Consider the following 21,532-nt stretch of genomic DNA (forward strand, 5'->3'; position numbering starts at 1 on the left):
AGACCATTTACCATTTAAAGTTGTTCTGTATGTATTACACACTGGATTTCTGTCTGTTTTGTGTATCCTCTATGTTCATCTATATTGTTAGTGATTATTATACTTTTGTGTTGCTGGAAAATGATGAAGAATGCAATAAAACATTAGTTTGTGTTGTAAGAGAGGAATTTTTACTGACTCACTGGTTTCTACCATCATGTGGTTGTGATGGCACAAAGCAGGGTTGTCCATGCCGGAGCCCAGAAGAAGCTCACACAACCTGTCCACTGTGAACACACACACACACATAGACACACACACACACACACACACACACACACACACACACACACACATGCATATATATCTTTATAACTCAGATGTCATTTTTGCTATTAACTTATACAGTCACTTCAGAATCTAGTCATACTCAATCACTTTTTGCACACTTTATTGTGTTTTCGATTTCATCCATTATCTATTACCCTTTGACCTGTACAGACTCACGGTGGGGCTGGAGCCTCCCCCAGATGACTTTGGGAAAAGGCAGGGTACACGCTGGACAGCTCGCCAACACAGAAATACAGACAAGCATGGATTCTCACATTCACACCTAGAGGAAATCCTCAACATGCAAAACTCCACACAGAAAGCTCCCGGCTGAGGTTGGAGCCCAGAAACTTCTTGCGATGAGACCATGCTCACCACTGGACCACTGTTCCGCTTGAGTGAAAACATGTGTTTCGACATTTTTACTCTTTCTGTACAATAAAGTGTGCACAAAGTGTAAATTAGTAAATTGAATTTGTTCTTATTTGTTGCTTAATATTTCTTGAGTGTAACTTGTATGGGTTGTCATTTAGATGATGTCACTCATGCAAAAAATTTAATTGTGTTATTGTCACTAACCCAGTCAGAAAACCTAATTTTAATTTCTGTCTGCTACAAAAATAAGTTAAAAAACTACTACTTCTAACTGTAAAAAAGGGAAGTTGTGTCCAAACTAACTAATGGGTGTGATTATTTGTTGAAGTTGTATATATATATGTATATGTATATATATATATGTATATGTATATATGTATATATATATATATTATTTACAACTTTATATATATATATATATATATATATATATATATATAAAGTTGTAAATAATATTTTTTGGCACACAATAAATCTGGAAGAATTACCCTCAGCTGTGGCATCCAGCAGGAGTTTTTCTGCACGGGGAGCTTGCGGTGTGTCCGCCCTGAACAAGTAGCGAGTGATGGGAGGCTGAAGGCCCTCTTGACCACTTGTCACCTCTGCCAGCTCACAGAATAAAGTCACCCTCTCCTGTAGAAGCTCCAGCATTTCCTGGTCCTTGTGCTGGAGGTCAGCTGTGGGTGGTGGGTGAAGATTAATTAATCATGGATCAGACACAACTTAATTCGACAAAAGACAATGAATTCTGCCTATTCCTAAATCCCCTGGTCAACACATGTATACTTTAAGCGACACACAGCCCTAATACATACACCCAACATATTATAGCATCATAGCAATATTGTGATCAATAGAGACAGTAAATTAAAACAGAGGTTCATTGTTTTCTACACAGAAACCCCAGAAAGTGCCATTAACACCATGGTTCAAACAGAATCAAAACAGAAAGAAAAAGGCTAGAAGCACATTTTCTGACATCACTGAAATATATAAGTAAAAACAATAAATAACAACGTGCCCTTGTTAGAGCAAATGGAAACAAGACAAATGCAAGTTGAAAATATTTCAAACAGAGCATAAAGTTTGGATGAACTGGCACAAGAGAAAAGGAGAAGGCTCTGGAAGAAAAAGAATCTGAGCAACCTGAGTGTCACATGAACAAAGCCACACACACACTCACAAGGTTAGTGGGAGGTTACAGGAACAGCTCACATTTGTACATTTCGTGCATTGATTGTTTAAGTTGAAAAGACACCAACTGAAAAAAACAACAAAGTAACAATTCTCTTTTTTATTAAGTTTTGGAGCAGCCTTACACCGGGTGTGAGGAAATACGCTTCTGTTTGGTTTATGAACTTTCTATCAAATACCCTGAGATTGTTTAGACATTTATAAATTCAGAGGAACTCCTAAAATACACTTTTATAGTAGGGTAGTCGTAAACTTCTGAATTGCCATCCACATCTATTGTTCAGTGTAGGTCTCGTGTTGAGTTCATGGGTAGCTCCCCTCATTTGGAAAACAATCAGTTTCAAACAAAAGTGGTGACACAGATTGTTGTAAGTGACTTACAAATGTAAAAACTTTCCAATTAAATTTTTTTCTTCAATTAAGGATGTAGTGAGTCTGTATATCAGCTGCTTTTATTGCTTTTTTAAAAATCAGTCATTTCATTCATAAAAAATGAAATTAATGTTTGTCTTCTAACCTTTGAGCCGCCGAAGGTGAGCCTTGTATTCAGTCTCAATGAGGGGGAACTCCTCTCTTGATGGGCACCTAAAGAAAGTAACACAAACTCTGTTATTAGTGATATGATGGATATGAATGTTTCGTTTTTTCAATTTGATTCGTTGGGTTTTGTGCTTTTAGACAGGCTATATTTACAAATTATTAGGCAGATATAATGCTGCACCACCACAGATCATGTCTCCCAGAAGAGATAAAGAAAAACAGTTTTATACCAACTTAGGTTTCACTTCTGGATTTCTACTAATCACTGCTATTGTTTTTGTTTTTTGATTGATGGAACAATATAACATGACTCAACATACAGGATAGAGGAGTTTCTTAGTAATGAGGTCACAATGCCTTGAATGACAAAGCATTTAAGGCAGCTTAAGAAGAAACGCGTTCTTATGTAGCACAAATAACTTCAATCAAAGCTGGAAGTTTTTCACCTGTCATGGTACAAGTTTGTAAGGAGACACAAGTAAGCCCCTCTGTGCTTCTCTTACTGTATACCAAAGCTGCTAATAAGATCATACTGCTCAGTCTTTGAATTGTGCATGAGGAGCTGACACAGTTGTCATTATTGTAATGATATTTTGTTACTTTCTGTTGCCAACACACTGTGCTGTGCTGCGGTTTATGGAATTTTCTTAGTTCATCATCTTCAGAATAAGACTTGAATCATCTGTCAGCTAACAGCTGTGTTTAGGAATCATATGCCTAAGCAAAATCCAAAGTTCATCACCAACCAGTCCGTTTGTCCAATTGATTTTCCCCACTCAGAGACAATCACCGAAAAAACAAATCTGGTAATTGGCAGCTCCATCGTAAAAAACATTGGTAAACATATTCCTGGGACCTAAGCAGGAAATGCTGAGTCATATGTTAAACTGCTGGTAAATATAGCATGGTCGTTATTCATGCTGATGGTAATGAGGCCCAATTACAGCAATCGGAGGAGTAGTTTCCTTTTTCAATGTGAGCAATTTTTCAAAAAGTTTTGATGATGACCTTTTTTTTCACAATGAAAATAAAACAAAAACTGAATTTAAATCTATGTCAATACGATAATTATGACAAAAATGTTTTGCATGTTTGTTCAACACATGAATACAAAACAAACATGTTCAAGATGAACAAATTGAAAGATTAGCTAATTACTGTTTTATCCCCAAAAAACGTCTGTGGAATCAGACACTGTTCAGTAAATACAGAATAACTCTTGGTTAGAAGCAGCTGACGTGTTTCACTGCTGGTAATAATTAGAACCTTACATTCAGTATCATTGTGTCTGTCAGTAATGTTATCTGATGTTACTGTTTTATGAACTAAATTCATCTATAAATCACAACAAGAAGCAACAGCCGAACATGCAGGGAGAAGCCAATATTTATAAAAAGGTAAAGGCGGGGTGTGGTTTGGCTCCTCTGCAGGAGCGACTGATTGGGGGAGTGGTTCAGGGAACGGTGCCTTGAAGAGGCTTAATTGGCACAGCTGCAGGGAATCACTGATTGTCTCTCCCCAGATAAAAGCCCTAGCAGGTCACCAGACAGGTGGCACTCCTGACAGACTGAGCAGCAGGCTGGCTGCACACTGGAGGTGGGTCGTGGGATGTGTGCTCAGAGGATCGGCAGGAAAGCACACGGTAGTTGCTATTGTTTGTGTTTGAATAAACACATCGGAAACCGTATTTTGTCTGAGTGTTGTTCGTTCACGCTGGAAGAATCCACGGTGATGGCAAAAATGTTCGTCACACTGGCGCCCAATGTGGGGCTCAGCAGGGAGATGGACAGACAGCAGATGGGCATGCCAGTGCAGCCGGTCCTCACCATTGGACAGATGATGGGGAGATCGCGACCATGCAGCGGGACCTTGCTGAGACCAACAGGCAGTTCCTGGGGGCTCTGCTGGCCCAGGGGGAGAGGCAGGCTCAGGTACTCGGGGCTCGCAGCAGTCGGCCGGCCTCTTCTATGCTGGAGGGGACGGCCCTACAGAAAATGACAGCAGCTGATGACGCTCAGTCATCCCTTGACAAGTTCGAGGCAGTGGCGGAGGCCAGCGGTTGGCCCGTGGTGGAGTGGGCAGTCCAGCTCTGGGCCTTGGGGCTTCCACCGGCTGCCAGGAACACATTTCCTGACATCAGGAAAGCCATCCTGGACCGGCTGGGCCTTTCACCAGAGGAGCACCGACGGAGGTTCCGTGAGGCCAGGCTGGAGCCAAAGGACCGGCCCTTCGCGCATGCCCAGCGGCTGAGGGATGCCGTAGCCAGGTGGTTGCGACCAGGGAGCTCGGTGGGGGAGCAGGCTTTGCTAGAGAAGGTGGTGGTCGAACAATTCCTGAAAGGGTCTGCCAGCCAAAATGGCGGCGTGGGTCCACTGCCACCATCCTGCATCGCTAAATACTGCCATCATTTTGGCAGAGGACCACCTCGCTGTCCACTGCAGTGGTCAGGGAGACGACAGGCGCCCGCTGGCTCCAGCTCAGCTGACTCCCACCCCTCGGAGGAGGGTCCAGCCACTGCTCTTGGCTCAGCACTACCACCTCCGCCATCTCACCCTCTCCCTCATATCTTGTCTCAACAGGTCCCTGCAGCTGCCGGCGCCTTCCCAACCTACAGGAGGCCCCTCAGACAACAGGGCAGGAGTGTTGGAGGTGCAGGCGGCCCGGGCACTGCCGGAAGGAGTGTCCACTCCTGGACGTAGACCAGGTGATCCGGGTTGCCGGCCCTCCAACACCCTCCCCCGGTCCAGGGTCGACATACCGTGTTCCGGTAAGGATCCAGGGGGTGTACATCAGGCAATGGTGGATTCTGGCTGTATACAGTCAATGATTCACCAGAGCCTGGTTCAGCCCGGGGCGTTGGTGGAGGCATGGTGGGTGCAGATTAGTTGTATGCATTGGGATGTTCACGAGTATCCCATAGTGTCAGTGGAAATTAGATACATGGGGAAAAAGCATAGTGTGAAGGTTGCGGTGAGCTCCCACCTACGCACCCCCTAATCTTGGGAACAGATTGGCCGGGGTTTCATAAATTAATGGGGCAGTGTGCAGGGGTCAGACTGTATAGAGTGAGTCGTGACACTCAAACAGGACAGGAAAACACCCAGTTATTGGTGCCGAAAAGCCTCCGGGAAATAATTTTCCAGGTGGCTCACTATAACCCGATGGCTGGCCACATGGAATATGCTAAAACACTGGACCGGATAATGACCTGATTTTATTGGGGGGGGGGGGGGGTGTGCGCTGGTGGTGTGCATCCTGCCCGGAGTGTCAGCTGGTAAACCAGCCGGCCATTCCGAGGGCACCTTTGCGTCCTCTACCATTAATGGAGGTCCCATTTGAGCGGATCGGCATGGACCTCATCGGGCCATTTCACCGGAGTGCACGCAGATATCGCTTTGTTAGTTCTGGTGGATTACGCAACACAATATCCCGAGGCAGTGCCATTGTGCAGCATTTCTGCAAAGAGTGTCGCGCAGGTTCTGTTTCAGGTCATCTCCCGAGTCGGAATTCCGAAAGAGATTCTGACTGACCAGGGCACCTCGTTCATGTCACGAACACTGAGAGAACTTTACGGATTACTGGGGGTTAAATCTATTCTGACCAGTGTATACCACCCACAGACCAATGGTCTTGTTGAGCGTCTGAATAAGACTTTAAAGTCCATGATCCATAAATGTATCCACGAAGATGAACACAATTGGGATAAATGGCTTGATCCTCTGTTTGCAGTGCGGGAGGTTCCCCATGCCACCACGGGATTTTCTCCCTTTGAACTGCTGTTTGGCAGGAAACCATGAGGGGTGCTCGACCTGCTTAAAGAAAACTGTGAGGAAGGTCCGAGCCCCAGAAAAAAAAAATTCAATACGTCCTGGACCTACGAGCAAAATTCCTCACACTGGGAAGGCTGTCACCAGGCTGCTCCAGGCCCAGGAACGTCAACAACGGCTGTACAACAGAGGGGCCAAGCTGAGGCAATTCACACCGGGAGAAAAGATACTTGTATTGCTTCCTTCTTCCAGCTTGAAACTCCTCGCCAAGCGGCAAGGACCCTTTGTGGTCACACGGTGAGTAGGGGATGTTGACTATGAGGTGGTGCGGTCTGACAGGGGAGGAGCTACACAGCTCTACCACCTCAACCTCTTAAAAGCAAGAGGTTTGTCACAATAAGCTAATGTTTATCTACGTTATTTATCTAATGCAACACAGGTGACAGATGTAATGCCAACATTACTTTCAGTCTCATATGTTTCATGTTGCTGTCAGAAGAAATTAGTCTGTTTCAGGTAAAGTGAAGGCACTCCATCTCAGTCATACTCACATTAGACAAATAGCTGTATTAATGTTATCCAGCAATTCTCTTCTCAAGCTGAACACGGACAGTAAACAACATTTTAATAAAAAAGTAAGTGAACCATCTTCTAAAATCATCTTCTCTGATCTTCAGTGAATGTTACTGCAGTAACGCTAATGCTAGGTTCAGCAGAACGGAGAGACAAAAGTACCATGGACAAAGTAACACGTGTAACCATGGTAACTACACAAAGAGGACAACAGCTGTAACTTCAAAATACTTGCAAGATAAAATAAATTAAATACGCAACAATGTTCATTGCTGCTTCTGGATCATGTTTCTATCTGGTTTCTTCTTTGGAGAGTTTTAACCTGCCTCGACCTGCTGGATCCCCGACGTGAAGCTGCTTGCAGTTTTAATTATCTCTTGTTTCTCTATGCTGCTCTTTTCTCTCACCGCTCTTTCTGCCCCCAAACCGGTTGAGGCAGATGGCCACCCATCTGTGAGTTTAGTTCCGTCGGAGGTTTCTGCTGTTAATAGGTAGTTTTTACTTCCAGCTAATGTGCACATGGGAATTGTTGTTAGTAAAGTCCTGTAATGTTGTCAGGACTTTACTATGTTTAGTGTTCTGAACCTACAGGATTATCAAAGACATCATCCCAGTCACAGACTTTTTCAGCTACCGCCATCTGTCCGGTGGACTCGAGGCTCAGACCTGCAGGCTCGGCAACAGTTTTTTTTTTTTCCACCATGCAACCAGGCCCATGAAAATTTGACACGAACAGTGCAGTTCTACACAGCCATCAAAAAAAAAATCCATCACCACATCCTTCATCTTCATCTGGTTCAGCTCTGCATCCTCACACTGCAGCTGCAGCACATGTACGGAGAAGGTCATCATCTGAACACTCTCCTCTCACACACCTGCATTCATTCAGGAAGAAGAGGTGAGCGGGCAGGATGCTGGAAAATGCGCACACTGTTCCAGCAGTTTCCATCAGAGAGGAGACGGACTGTAAGAGCTCCATGAACTCGGACAAACCACCACTTGCACAACTTTCCCAGGGCTATTATTCACATAAACAAGGACCCTTCACTCATCCCTCCTGTGTGAAAAATACACAACACACTACCGATTCTGCAATTGCACAAAACTGCCATGTCATATATAACCAGCCATGAATCTGACATAAACAATCAATGCTTGGAGTATTTTTGTGATTGTTGCTACAGAAAGATTTTTTTTCAAAACTTGTGATCTAATTTGTGGAGTCAGTTTTGTTTGTACAATTGCGTGAATTAGAAAAAAACTGCAAGTCGAGAAAGCAAAATGTTTTTTTTTTTTAAATATTACCCGATAAAGGAATAAATATATAGTCACTAACTTTGATAATAATCATGTTGTGCATCACATAATTATTTTAGTTGTTATCTTTTTTTAAATGATCGAACTTGGAAAACAATGGGCATAAAAGTTTAACAGAACAGACGGTCTGTGACTAATACAGAAACAACGACTACATCAGCTGTCAAAATAAAAGCCATAGATGCTGTTGAATCCATGTTCATTCAACACAGACCTGCTGGATGCACACAAACAAAGTGCAGTCTCTTACAACTTCACGTGTGTATACAATTATTTTAACATTTAGTAATATGGAATCACTTCCTTTGATAATGAACATTTAATTAGAAATTTTAATGCGAAGACCACATTTCCAGCAAATACCGTCACTTTTGGTTTTTCTTTTGGTTTTATTTGGTGATGAGAAAACAGGAGCAGAGCCTTCCTGATTGAAAATGAGGAGATATTTATTTTTAAAAGTTTTGTTTTAAAATATTTTACTTCATACCGTAATACTTTTAGCACAGTTTCTTCTGACCACATCTTTTGCAAAAAATTGAGGGAAAAAAAAAATGCAAGCTAAATATTGCAGAGTTTGCTCAAATTTGCAACTATATTATACTATGTTGTATCCAGTACTACATGACCTCATCTGATTGCATTGATCATTTGAATACTTCCTATCAAATAACACAAAAAACAAAACACTGTAGATATTCTTATTGTTCTATTAGTGTAAATGGTCTATTTCATTTTTTTTTTAATCTCAGAAATGTATGTGTGCATGTGTGTATATGTAAGGTTGTGAGTATATATATGTATGTTTCTTTAGTTTTCTTAGGTTTATATACTGATTTGTTCCTCTAGTTTGTTCTTTATTTTTGACACCTGCACCAAGTGAAACTCCTTGTACACCTGTACTCGGCCAACACTAAGGATTTTAATTCTGATAGATTGTTCGGTCTCACTCACAAAATATTTTGGAGTTATTCCTTAAAATGAGGGAAAGTGCTGTGTGTGTGTTGGTGTGTTTGCCCACCTGCTGACAGTGTGCTGGATGTGGCGGATCCAGATGTTCTTGTCCTCCTTGCTGGCAGCATGGAACTCATACATCTCAGGAGGGGAGGAGTCACTGATGAGGAACATGCCTCGTTCCTGATTGGCTATATCCCTGATTATCAGGTTCTGAAGTGATAGTACTGGAGGTTTGTCCTTAATCACACAACAAAGTATTGTTTGGAGAAAGTGACACAGAAAAAAGGTGAGAGAATGACAATGAAATTATCCATTGCTGAATTCAGTTTAATTTTAGTGTGCTTTTGTATCTCTGTGAGAAAATGTCTTACCAGACACGGAAAGATGAACCTCTGGTCTTTCTCCTGCAGTAAAACTAGGATGTCTCTCATCAACAAGACCTGCATATCTACACACACACACACACACACACACACACACACACACACATACATAGATACGTTATACAAAAGTACACTGAAAACACAGTCAGAAGTTGTCTTTGTCCATCATGTGAACACATATAAAGCTAAAGTCATATCAATCCGGATATTAAAGTCATATCAAGGTGGAGGACTGCTGACTCGGACGGGGGACATCATCGGGCGGTGGAAAGAGCACTTTGAGGAACTCCTAAACCCAACCAGCTTTTGAAGCCTTGGGGGGAGTCGCACCCATATCCCTGGCAGAGGCTTCTGAGGTAGTCAAAAAGCTCCTCGGTGGCAAGGCGCCAGGGGTGGATGATGAGATCCGTCCTGAGATGCTGAAGGCACTGGACATTGCTGGGCTGTTTTGGCTGACACGCCCCTTCAATGTCGCATGGGGGTCGGGAACAGTACCCATGGACTGGCAGACTGGGGTGGTGGTTCCCATCTTCAAAAAAGGGCACCGGAGAGTTGCTCCAACTATCGGCGTATCACACTACTCAGCCCCTCAGGCAAAGTTTATGCCAGAGTGCTGGAAAGGAGGCTCCGACCGTTTGTCGAACCTCAGATTCAAGAGGAGTAGTGCGGATTCCGTCCTCGTTGTGGAACAGTGGACCAGCTCTTTACCCTTGCAACATGACTGGAGGGGGCCTGGGAGTTTGCCCATCCAGTCTACATGTGTTTTGTGGACTTGGAGAAGGCTTTCAACCGGGTCTCATGTTTTTTTTTTTGTGGGGGTTGCTGTGGGAGTACAGGGTGCCGGACCCGTTGCAACGGGCCATCTGGTCTCTGTACAACATCAGTAGGAGCCGTGTTCGTATTCTCGGCAATAAGTCAGACACGTTCCCGGTGGGTGTTGGCTTCCACCAGACCTGTCCTTTGTCACCGGTCCTGTTTGTGACCTTCATGGACAGGATATCTAGGCACAGCCGGGGGGAGGAGAACGTCAGGTTCAGGGGTCTCCGGATCGCATCTCTGCTGTTTGCAGATGACGTGGTCCTGTTGGCCTCTTCAGACCATGACCTGGGAGAGGGAAATCTGGGTCAGCTTGCTTGGCCTGCTGCCAACGTGACCCGACCCCGGATAAGCGAAAAATGATAGATGGATGGATGGATGGATGGATGGATATCAATCCCCAAAGCTTTTGCTGTCATCTTCTGTGTTTTTTTTCAGCTCATGTTACTTGTTTTGCTGTCAAAAAGAAAAAACAGCAATTTGAAGGCATCTCATGATCCTGTCAGGACCAGAAACAGTGACTATAGAGAGTCATCTGTCAAGCTGAGAAATACAGTGTCACACTGTGTCAGAAAATGTCAAGCCCAAAAACCATAAAAATGTTTACATTATTAAGTTAAGAGTCAACAAAAAAATATCACATGGGAGCAAAATTAACTGGTTCCAAGAACTTTACAAGAGTATTTTTAGTGTGTGACAGAAATAATAATAATATTGGTCGTTTGAAAGTTAAACAATCAAAAAAGCAATCAACTCCTTTGTTTGTATTTCGTCCAACGTAAACTAAAAATTCTTAAGATTTACTTTTGGCCTATTCAGTTCTATATTCTTTATTAACATTGGGCCAGATAGATTGTTGTTGAATTGTTGGGTTTTCCTCTACAATGTTGTGTAGTTCTGTTGTGACAACCTTACTTTGTTAGCGCTACATAAATAAAACTGACAAATTATAACAGTAACTTTCTTTACAGTAGCCAGTAGTCAGTGTTAACCTATACCTATACTTAACCTACCATTGTTAAAAGAAAATATTGCTCTATGTAGCACTACATACTTAAAGTTCACTTACGTTGAACCCAAACTGATCTTTTCACCATGTTGAGTACCTTTAATCCTGGATCCTGGAGTTTTAAACAGAAGGGTCCCTTCATGGACCAGTTTCCTGCGGAGCAACTCTCCAGGCTTGAAGAGTCCACCGTCCCTCACTCTGGTCTCCGCCCGTGGGTCCAGCTTGGTTTGGATCTCTTGCATTCGCTGTGTTTTCTCCAGTTCCTCCATCTGCCAAACAGGGTAAAAGTCATGGAAAAACAGTGGATTAATGAAACGGAGTTAACCGAAAGATTGGATTCAACATGAATGTATTCTCAGTCATCCAGGTCGTGGTCAATCTAAGTGTTTTCAAAAGGTAAGTGGACTTTCTTGAGTTTTGGATGAGAAATTAAAAACTCTCCTCCAAAAGTCTTCCCCTCTCATCCGAAAGGCTTCTTCAGTTCTAACAGACTGGAACATTTAGTCGGTGCAACTGGGACAGACAGAAATGAAAAGTGATAAAGCAGTGAAGCATCATCAGCTGAGATGTTCTGAGACGTAGCCTTGAAGGTTGGAAGGACTATGAAAGTTGTCTTTGACGTGTCTGATTTGTTAACTCACACTTGAGTTTGATTTTTTTAAAAGTGAAGTAGCAACAGTTAACAGTCATTATTTAAAAGATGCACAGCCACATTTATGATCCTGATTATGAGATAGTTTTCTAAAATAACAAAGTAATCCACAACAGACTAAAACAATGCTTCATAATGTGCCTGAGAATCTTCAGGGTTTTAAGATTTCTTCAATATCAAAGCAACTAAGTGATAGTTGTCAGTACACCAGCACATTAGGACATAGGTTACTTGGTGTAAGCTACTTAGATAATTATTAAATAATGAAATATATAAAATGGGGCTGATGCTGGACAGTGCACCTAATGTATTAATGGCATGTTTCTTACATATGTTCACACAAGTAATGCTTTTAAACGTGATGAAAAAAAATAAACACTTAAATTAACATCCAAGCTTATGTTCATTACATTCAATCAGGTGCCTTCACTCATGTCTTGTCAAGCTAAGCAATGATTAATAACCTTAAGATCTTATTTATTTAATAGTGAGTTATAATTATGTAAAAAAATGTTTTTTTTTCTCTACTAGAAAAAGTATAGATGCATTGACTTACTGTCGTTTAATTTTTTTTCAGCTGTTCTTTCACCTTAGTGGCCATCAGACAGATTCAGTATCAAAATCAAATTCAGATCCAAGCAACCTTTCTCGTTTCCTATTTTTTGCCTTGAACATAATTGTTTTTGTATTAGAGTTACGAATGAATGACAAAATACAAATATCATTTTCATTTTCGGATTTGGGTTTTTTAATTGGATTTGAAAGGAACAAACGATACACAGATTATTCAGCATGGTGTTGTGAGTTGTCATATTCTCGCTAATGTAGTAATCAGACAGAAGTTTGGTACCTGCTGATCTATTGAGCTAAGAAGTTCTCTGACCATCGAAAGAGCCTGCGCCACAGAGGAGGCCTCTTCTTCATCATCTGGATGCCACACAAACACACAGGCATTATTGTCATTGTACAAGAAACAAAGACAACAAACACCATGTAGACATATTATCATTAAGTCAGCCTTATCCATCATTTTTTTTTTAATCCTTAAACTATTCATGACAGTTGCTCAGACTAAACAATAACAAAATTAAACTTGAATAAAACCGTATAGTAAGATGAGTTTTTTAAGTGTTTAAAGTTATAGTTCCTCTTGCTGAAATTAATTTTGGCTCTGTTGATGGGAGCACCTGCTATTTTTGTTCATATAAGTGCAGCAGCAATGGATACACAATCTTTGGTTGATAAGGTCAAATATACAGGTCTGGTAATTGATTCTTATCTTCTTGGTCATTGGCACCAATCATGTTGGTGCAGGAGGAAAATTACATAATGGTTTCTCTGTGAACTAAATCAGATTTTTATTTTTTTTGCCAGATCTGTGCTGCCAAAAAGCTGCTGAATGCAAGTTGATGGATACATTGAACGTCTTCTTGTGTCATGTTTGCTGTGTACAGGTACGTATATTGCTGGCTGTTTTTTTTACTTTGTTGTATGTAAATAGGCATGTAAGTATTATCTAAAAAAGTAAACAGATAACAAGGCCACCATAACTGAGGTGATTCACCAGTGGTGTTGTCCAGAATGCGCTGAATAAGGACAGGATACTTGGATATCCGTTGAGTCACCAACAAGATGCACTCCTGAACACCATGGCAACGCAGCAGGGGTCCTCGACTCACTCGCTGAGACAGTGAGAGGTTACAGTTTAGTAACACAAAGACAAGTTGATTGAAAAAGAAAAAAAAGAAAGAAAACTGTAAGGCCAACAGTCCTTGATGTTACTTGTATAATTTTTGTATATATTATAAACATAACAGAAATAGCTCAGAGAAGCCCAGTAGCTCAGTTAGAGTGGAGGACTTTGAGGGTTTTACTGACCTGAATACTGTAAGTGCATAATAGAGGAGGATGAAAACAACCCAGACAACCAGAGTAGCAAGCAGCCAAAAAGGGTAACAACTGAATCATACACTGAAACCAACAACATTTATTAAACTGGATGTTCTTCTTATGCTTCATAACCACGCTGAATGCCAAAAGACAAGTATGGAGTTTACCTACAAGCAAAAAAGAGATCTTCAGAGAGAAGTCTGTCAAACCTCAGTTGAAATACTGTTCATACGGACATAAAGAAAGAAAACATTACACTGCAAAAGACAGTTCTTGATATCCAAACTAGGAGTATCCATGATAATATATTTATAGTGGTGCTAATGAAACCCAAATACAGTAATCATCTTTTACTAAAATTAAAGTGGAACAGCTGTGTGTGGGGTTTGCAGGACGAGACCAGTTGCAGTCATGGGTAACTACTGTCAGGGTCGACACAGGATCACCACCAAGTCTTTCTCTTCAACTCGCTCTCATCCCTGGATCAATGATGCCAATGGTCAGATTTAATAAGAAGTTAAAAGAGTGGAGTGCAGCTGGAAGAAATTCAAATGCAGGGTTCATCTTCTCTGTCTGAAAGAATTAATGCCCATACTGAACAAAAAGCATCAAAAAGGTGCATGCTGCCTAATTTGCTGCCGTAATCAGAAGCAGTAGGTTCCTGTTTAACACCATTGACCACCTTGTAAACACTGATCATCCGGCTGCCTCCTCCCCAGTAGACCGAAATGTTTGTCTTCCTTTGTTTACAAAATCAATATCATTTGATCTCATTTTAATAATTCTTCTGCTTCTTCTGATCTACTTTATTGTCTGAGTTCTCCCGTCTCTCTACATAGTCTGTTTGAAACAGTGTCCCATATGTTCCTGTCCTCTTGTCCATTAGGCGTAATCCCCCACATTCATTAAAGAAGTGTTGCCTACTCTGGGCTCTGCTTTACTCTCCATAATTAACCTCTCTCTCACCTTTAGCTCTGCTCCTGATGGTTTGAAAATGGCATGCGTCCATCCCATTTTAAAAAGCTGCTCTTGAGCCAACCCAACCAAAATAACTAGAGACCTATTTCAAACTTCCCTGGTCATGTCTCCTCCCTTCATTTAGGACAACAAGACACATCAGACAAGACATCAAGACATTTCAAGACATCAAGACATTTCTCATTGTCAGAATCTAATCATTCAATATTACTGTACAATTCCAAGTAACCTGTCTCAATGAATTTCAGTAGTATTAGTAGTAAAATAAAAATGTCTTTGATATGAAGCCTTTAGTAACTTTTGTTTTGAAAATCTTTAGTTTCTTATTATAAAGTCACTTTAATTCCCATGTGCATGCACCACATGCTGTGTACTCTGATGTGCTCTGTGGTTCTCTTACCCGAATGAAGAACTGAAACCTCTTGTCTCTAGCCAGGAGTTCCTTGTATAGTTTGACAGCCCTCAAGTGGCGGCTGCAGAACTCAGCATAGGCCTTCCGCATGTCATCTGCACACTGGCCTGAGAACTGGCAGAAGAACACATGAACAAGTTGTTTTATCTGTGTGAATATAAAAGAGAGATCTTTTGCTTTAATGTCAACGAAAGTCTTTGTAAGTCATGATAACATCTGTATTTGCGACATGACTATAAGATCACTGTGTCAGGTAAAAATCATTGCAGACAATAGAGAAGTTGCAAAAATCATTATTTAGAAATGAACAAGTCCAATGTGAGAAACCATGGAGGTAACCTGCTCTAGGAGAATGTCCCCCAGCTGATAAATGGTGAAGTTGCGGCCGGATCCTGGCTGCAGGCTGTTGTTGCGCCTGAAGATAAGTTGTGCCAGAAAATGGGAATGTATCCTGGTCAGCTGGTCCAAGCAGGGAAACATGGTGTGCACAGTCGCGAGCTCCAGTTGCAGCTCCTCCAACATGGCCTGCCGGAACACCCTGTCCATGATGTGCAGCGTTCGCATGTGGTGCAGCTCTGTTTGAATCAGTTCTAAGAAGGACACACCCACATCACACTCAAACATCAAATAATCGAACTGACTGCAGCAGTAATAATGGTTCTTTGTAGAAAATGTAATGAGAACTGTTTTTTGTGCATTTTTAAAATTGAAATTTCAATTATTTCTATCAAAAGTTAACAGTACAGACGTCCTCTTACTAGCAACATAACTTTCAACCCTCAATCAGCGTTCACTGAGCTGAATGGAGACCATCAGATATAGTTGAAAGCACTGATGCTAGTACATTGAAAGTAATCTTTAGCAATAGAATGTCTTCAATAATGGGAGATAAAATAAAGGTCAATTAACTACTGTTGAAAAATACATTATATTTTTGTCACCATAGATGACATCCTGCCTCTTGATGACATTTTTGCAGTGTGACTGCAAGTAGCAGCTGTCCACAGCCATGCTCCACGAGTCAGCCTTAAAGTCCTGCTCCTCAAGGTCCATGTCCTCCAGTAATGAAGAATAGTACATGTCTCCTAAACAGGAGGAAAACAAATCTTATAAGAATCGTGTAAAATATGATGCAGTGCTCCTATGCAGACATGCAGTGCCAGATACAGTTAGTTACCTTAAAATGCATCCACAGATTATACCTTGTAATGCTGAAAGATACCAGCATGCATTGCCTACTGCTACTTTTGACACTACTTTTTGAATACTTACTTTCCCACCTAGTTAGTTTGTGTGTTTACTAGTCAGTCACTGACTAAGCTGAACACAGCTTCTAATTCAGCACTTAAGGGGAAAGTTAAGGGAGTCTTAACTTACAGCACTGACTAACTGATGGAACCCACTTTGAAAGTTGTCAAACCACTATTTTATTTGTGAAAATGCAAAAAAAAAGAGACATTGCATTTATTTTTTTACATCAAGCTGTCTGTTTTGTTCAGATCAAAAAACACAATATGTAGGCCGGTCAAATGTGGACTAGATTATCCCACAGAGGTTTAAGATTCTGTAAAATAGTTTGTGAAACATTTGACCTATTTGTGAAAAAAAGGATATTTCACTGAGTTTCTTCTGTACATTTCTGAATTCCATGAAGATCTCTTTCTTCTTGCTTAAAAGAAAGCTCAGTCTAAAATATATTTCTACCTTTTGAAGTACAATGAAGACATCGTTTGGTCAACTGGTTGGCTTACTCTTCAGATTCTTATGTCAAACCTTATTTCAACTTTCTCAAAGCTTCTGCCAGCTGTTGCTGTAGTTCTCTCTCTTTTTTTTAAAGCCTTTATTGTGGCCTGTGTTAGAAGTACCATAACTCGACCATTAGTGTGCTTTTTCATCCATTACATTGATATGTGGAGACATTTGTATATATAGATTTCTGTCAGTACTTCATCCACATTTTAATGGAGAAATAATGTATTAATCTCATTTATCTGTCCACGAACATCCACCATCATCGGACATCTTCGGACTCTCCTCTTCTTCCCCTGCTCACAAGTTGTCCCCATTATCTTCTTACCTTTACCAGTGTCCTGACCTCACACCTGCCTGCAGACATGACCCCAACATCAAAAATGTTCATACTCTACACCTGCACAGAAGCCTATTCACCTGCCACAATGTGTGTTCTGTCTCCAAGTTTTAGCTTTGCAGCATTTTTGTTGTAACAGAAGTAGTGATTTTGAACTGTGCAAGTAGTCTTGCACCTTGCACCCCATTTTGCTGCTACTCATGGTCTGTATGTTTTAATACCGTCATCATTGAGAGACTCCACTGACATGGCTCTGGCCCTGAAGCTGAGGGAGTCTGTGGACTGAGACAGAATTCTGCGCAGCCCCAGAGGAGAGTCATCGTTCAGGGTCCTACAACACACACACATATCAATGAGAACTAACTACTGTGCAGAGCAGAGCAGACAGAGAAAACAAAGGGGAGAAGCAAACACACAGAGAATTTGCAACAGTGGTAACTTCATCATGAATTAGACACAGAGACTTTTCAGAAAGGTGAGCTGGCACCAATGTTAGGAACAAAGTTCATAAGCCGCAGTTAAACTGTTGTTACATACCAAAACAAATACACCAGAGTATCTCGTCTATGGGGCTATTTAAAGGGTAATTTCACCCAAATTTGATTGTGAATAATTGTATTCATTTTGAATAAAGTAGCCTCATGTTGTTGTTGATATTTAGCCATTCTGAGGACAACTGCATGGTTAAAACAGCACATTTAAATGTATCAAAAAAAATCTGTTGGTATCTGCAGGAAGTGCTACTTCAGATATTTGGTTTAGTACATGAAGGAACATGGTCTGAATAGTTTTCTAAAAATACAGCCCAGGAAGTCAGAGGTATCTTTAGACAAATGGAAACTAGGCAGTGACCAGCAATTATTTAATCGTCAATATCAAATCCAAAATCTATGTTTAAAATAATGTGTGTGATGTAGACCTTTCTGACACAACAAAGACACACTGATATTCTCTCTGTGTACAGAAGACACGCTAAATATCAATCACGTCCCTATTTTATTTTAAATCAAACTATAACACTAATGAAAAGATATGACAGATATACAACAGTCCTGCTGGCCAATGACAGTGAGGCTCACCCTGCAATGTTGTTGGTGGAGACACTCTTGGACAGGGACAGGCCGGAGAGACCGCGGCGGGATCCCAGCAGAGTCTGTCTGAAGCTGTCCGAAGGGTATATGGCTGAAGTGGGACGTTCACGCATTCCTGGAGCTGCCAACGGAAAATGTTGCAAACAGAGGAGAAGGAACAAGATGAGGAGGTGTGACTGGAATAGTCACAATATAGGTGGAGGAAAAAGAACGATATGACAGCATGATTAGGAGGAATATAAAACAAACAGGAGAAGAAAGGAAAAAAACAAGTCATGCAAAACAGCAACATAGAGAACAGAGAGGGAGAAGAATTCAATAGCAGGTGTAATGAAGGGAGAAACAGTTGAGGTAAAAGGAGGAGACTGAATAGACTCGAATGTTACATGTTAGAGAAAAGCTCTTACTTTTTGTGCGCAGCGTAACATTATTCCTCATCAGGGTCATCTTCTGCTGCTGTGATAATAAAAGACACAAGTTACACCAGTATTGCACTTTTCCACATTCTTACAGTTTAAGCCATGCATTTCCAATTCGATACAATTCAACATTGTCTATGTAGCGCCAAAACACAACTTTGGAGAGAAACCCAACTGTTTACTCATGTTTACTACATGAGTAAGCATTTAATGACCGTAGAGAGGAAAAACTTGAACAGAACAGGAAAGTCACACCCACTTTACAAGACTTTCAATTAGTGTGATAAAATCTACCAAATGTTACCCTCAAATATTTAAATATACTTATTATCATCATTTTAGTTGTAGGTCACTGATCAACTTGTTAATTTAGCACTGTGGTTGGCGTTGAGTCCTGATTGAAATAGGGAAAACCATCTCTATGTTTCATACCTCCTCAGTTCATTCTCCCGCTTCCTCTGATCACCTGACTGTGGGTGTTTTGGATAAACCTATCGAACTTCGTCATGATCTCAATCAGCCAATCATCCCATTGCTGTCAGACTTTAAATCTGTCCTCCTCTCTTCCACAACAGCTGTCAGGTCTGTTCCTCAGCTCGTCCAAAATAATGCTCTATCTATTCACTGAAATCAAGTCTCTCCTGACTGAAAAGTATCATGTGGCATGCTAGTACCCTTACAGAGTTCCTCCTCTGCATGTCCTTCTCAGGTTTCCTGATGGGATGTCTATAGCTGTTGTTCTGGTTGCCATTATGACAGCTTTTTGCTTGATCAGGTGGTCCTTGTGTGGACAGTGTGCGTGAGGAGTTATTTGGCAACGGTAGAATCATTGAATGAATTATGAAAAACAAAGCAGAAGTCTCCCATCCAGTATGTACAGAGTTGGCACAGCTCCACAAAATATTTGAAATAATCTAAAAAAGTGTAACAAAAGAAAGAAAACGTAAAAATGATCAGGAGCTAACAGGCTGCATGTACAGTTGGAAAATGAGCACACACAAACAAAATAATTCTCTCTATGTTCTCTTCTATTGCTGCTGTGTTTGAGGCCCCTCCCAGACCACCTTCACTGAATAACCATCCTGCAGCTGGACAGGTGAAAATCGCCCAGTCCAACACAAAGTTCTGTACAAACCTCCACAGCATGAACTTGATGTTCTTGTTGACCCTTTCAACAAAGTCAGCAGTATGTGCATGATTTGAATTAGGGTATCTTGTGGTATAATGCCAGATTACTAACAGGCAGAGCTCCTTTTGTAAAGTTATGAGCTACAAACCTTTCCTACAGTACTACATGTGCAGCCAATAATGTTCACTGATCCAGTGTCATTTGTTTTTACTGGCAGCTGACAAATGATTTGAAAATTTAAATATTGACTTATTTATGTATTTGTTATGGCATTTAGTCATTTAACTTCATTTAAACATAACATTTTATGTGAAATAACAAGCTTTTTTAAACTGATAGAGAGCAGCATTCATAACTAAAGCTGAATATGATTTAGCATACAGTGCGGTGTAGCTCTTCCCGTCTGAATGAACTGTGTAATTGTCCATGAATGGGACCACCGTGTTTATTATTTCCCTTCTTCTGATGACATGAAGCTTTTATACAAAGTGTATCGTATTGGTATGAGCGAAGACAGATCAGTGCAGAAAGGAAATCAGTGATATCACACATCATTAGAATGAAGAAGACCTCTGTTTATTAACACGCTCAGAAGCTCCTCACACACTGTATTACTCACGTGACACATTTTCTTTGTGAAATATAGTCTTTTATTTTTCCATTGAATATTGTTGTTATTATTATTCGTGGTTGTAGTAGATTTATTTTTATACTCACCTATATCTTTATACTTATGTTTGGTTGAATATTAATTTTGAATGCTTGGTCAGTAGGAGTATTGTTTTGTGTAATTCACAGTACAAAGTCTCAGTCATGAGGCAGTCTTTGTGTTTGATTATAAGGACTGTGAATGGTGTGAAGGGGTTAAGGGGAACCATTCTGGCCCCACCGGTGGATTATTCTAGCCTGGCAGCGCTGACTGTCGCTCGCAGCTTCAGTTTTCTTGTCTGTGATTACAGTCTGGTAATTCAGCTCGTACTAGCGTTTGCACTGCCACTCTAAAGAGCGGACCAATCAGCAACCAGGATCGGTGGTTAACCGTGTTTGTCACGCCCCTCCTTTACTGTGATTGGACAGCTGGTGACATTGATGAGCGCAGCGTTTATTTTTCAACTCTCGAACAAAATCACCAAACGTTCAACGCTTCGGTAGTTGCAGTGGTTGCAGAGTATCTGCCGGTTTTGGCACCAATGCTGATTGGTTAAAATTAACCCGAGGTCTACTCCCAGTAGGATGAACGACTGCAAACTATTACTTGTGGACGGTACCAAGACCCATATTCACGTAGTGAAATTGGTTCTGGTTCGTACCAGACTATAATTATCCACCACACAACTCCCATGGAATAGATTGTGTAAGTGTAAAATATGTACAGCATTATTGATTGGTGTCTACACTCTGTTTTTTCTATACAAGAAAACATTGTGCTTATTACATTAATTTAGTTTATTGGGACCTCCATTAGCTGCTGCTTTGCTGCATCTATTCTTCCTCTGGTTCACAAGAAAATGTTCAAAGTGACAATGCAACCATAACATCTTACATCATCATAAAAGGAACAGGACAAAAGACTTGAACGCACACAAAGACAAGACGAGCTCCTGACAGTACAATAATGAAATAATTATAACATAC

At 41.0% G+C, this 21,532-nt stretch overlaps 1 protein-coding gene across 1 annotated transcript in view; it reads right to left on the reverse strand.

Moving 5' to 3' along the window:
* The window catches only part of LOC138214405 (rho guanine nucleotide exchange factor 2-like), a 48,196-nt gene that overhangs the window by 12,154 nt on the left and 14,510 nt on the right, over window positions 1–21,532 (reverse strand). The window contains exons 4-17 of the mRNA XM_069176005.1: window positions 18,757–18,805; window positions 18,338–18,470; window positions 17,480–17,589; window positions 16,111–16,254; window positions 15,509–15,759; window positions 15,158–15,283; window positions 13,454–13,571; window positions 12,740–12,816; window positions 11,335–11,506; window positions 9,401–9,477; window positions 9,094–9,266; window positions 2,396–2,463; window positions 1,173–1,361; window positions 183–266 (exon numbers count right to left, since the gene is read on the reverse strand). Of these exons, the coding sequence (XP_069032106.1) occupies window positions 183–266; window positions 1,173–1,361; window positions 2,396–2,463; window positions 9,094–9,266; window positions 9,401–9,477; window positions 11,335–11,506; window positions 12,740–12,816; window positions 13,454–13,571; window positions 15,158–15,283; window positions 15,509–15,759; window positions 16,111–16,254; window positions 17,480–17,589; window positions 18,338–18,470; window positions 18,757–18,805 (1,771 nt within the window). The remainder of the gene's footprint in view (window positions 1–182; window positions 267–1,172; window positions 1,362–2,395; window positions 2,464–9,093; window positions 9,267–9,400; window positions 9,478–11,334; window positions 11,507–12,739; window positions 12,817–13,453; window positions 13,572–15,157; window positions 15,284–15,508; window positions 15,760–16,110; window positions 16,255–17,479; window positions 17,590–18,337; window positions 18,471–18,756; window positions 18,806–21,532) is intronic.

The sequence above is a fragment of the Embiotoca jacksoni genome, unplaced genomic scaffold (genome assembly GCF_022577435.1).
Source record: "Embiotoca jacksoni isolate LCO1_2020_lvr unplaced genomic scaffold, fEmbJac1.0.p SCAF_7, whole genome shotgun sequence".
Lineage (NCBI taxonomy): Eukaryota > Metazoa > Chordata > Actinopteri > Embiotocidae > Embiotoca > Embiotoca jacksoni.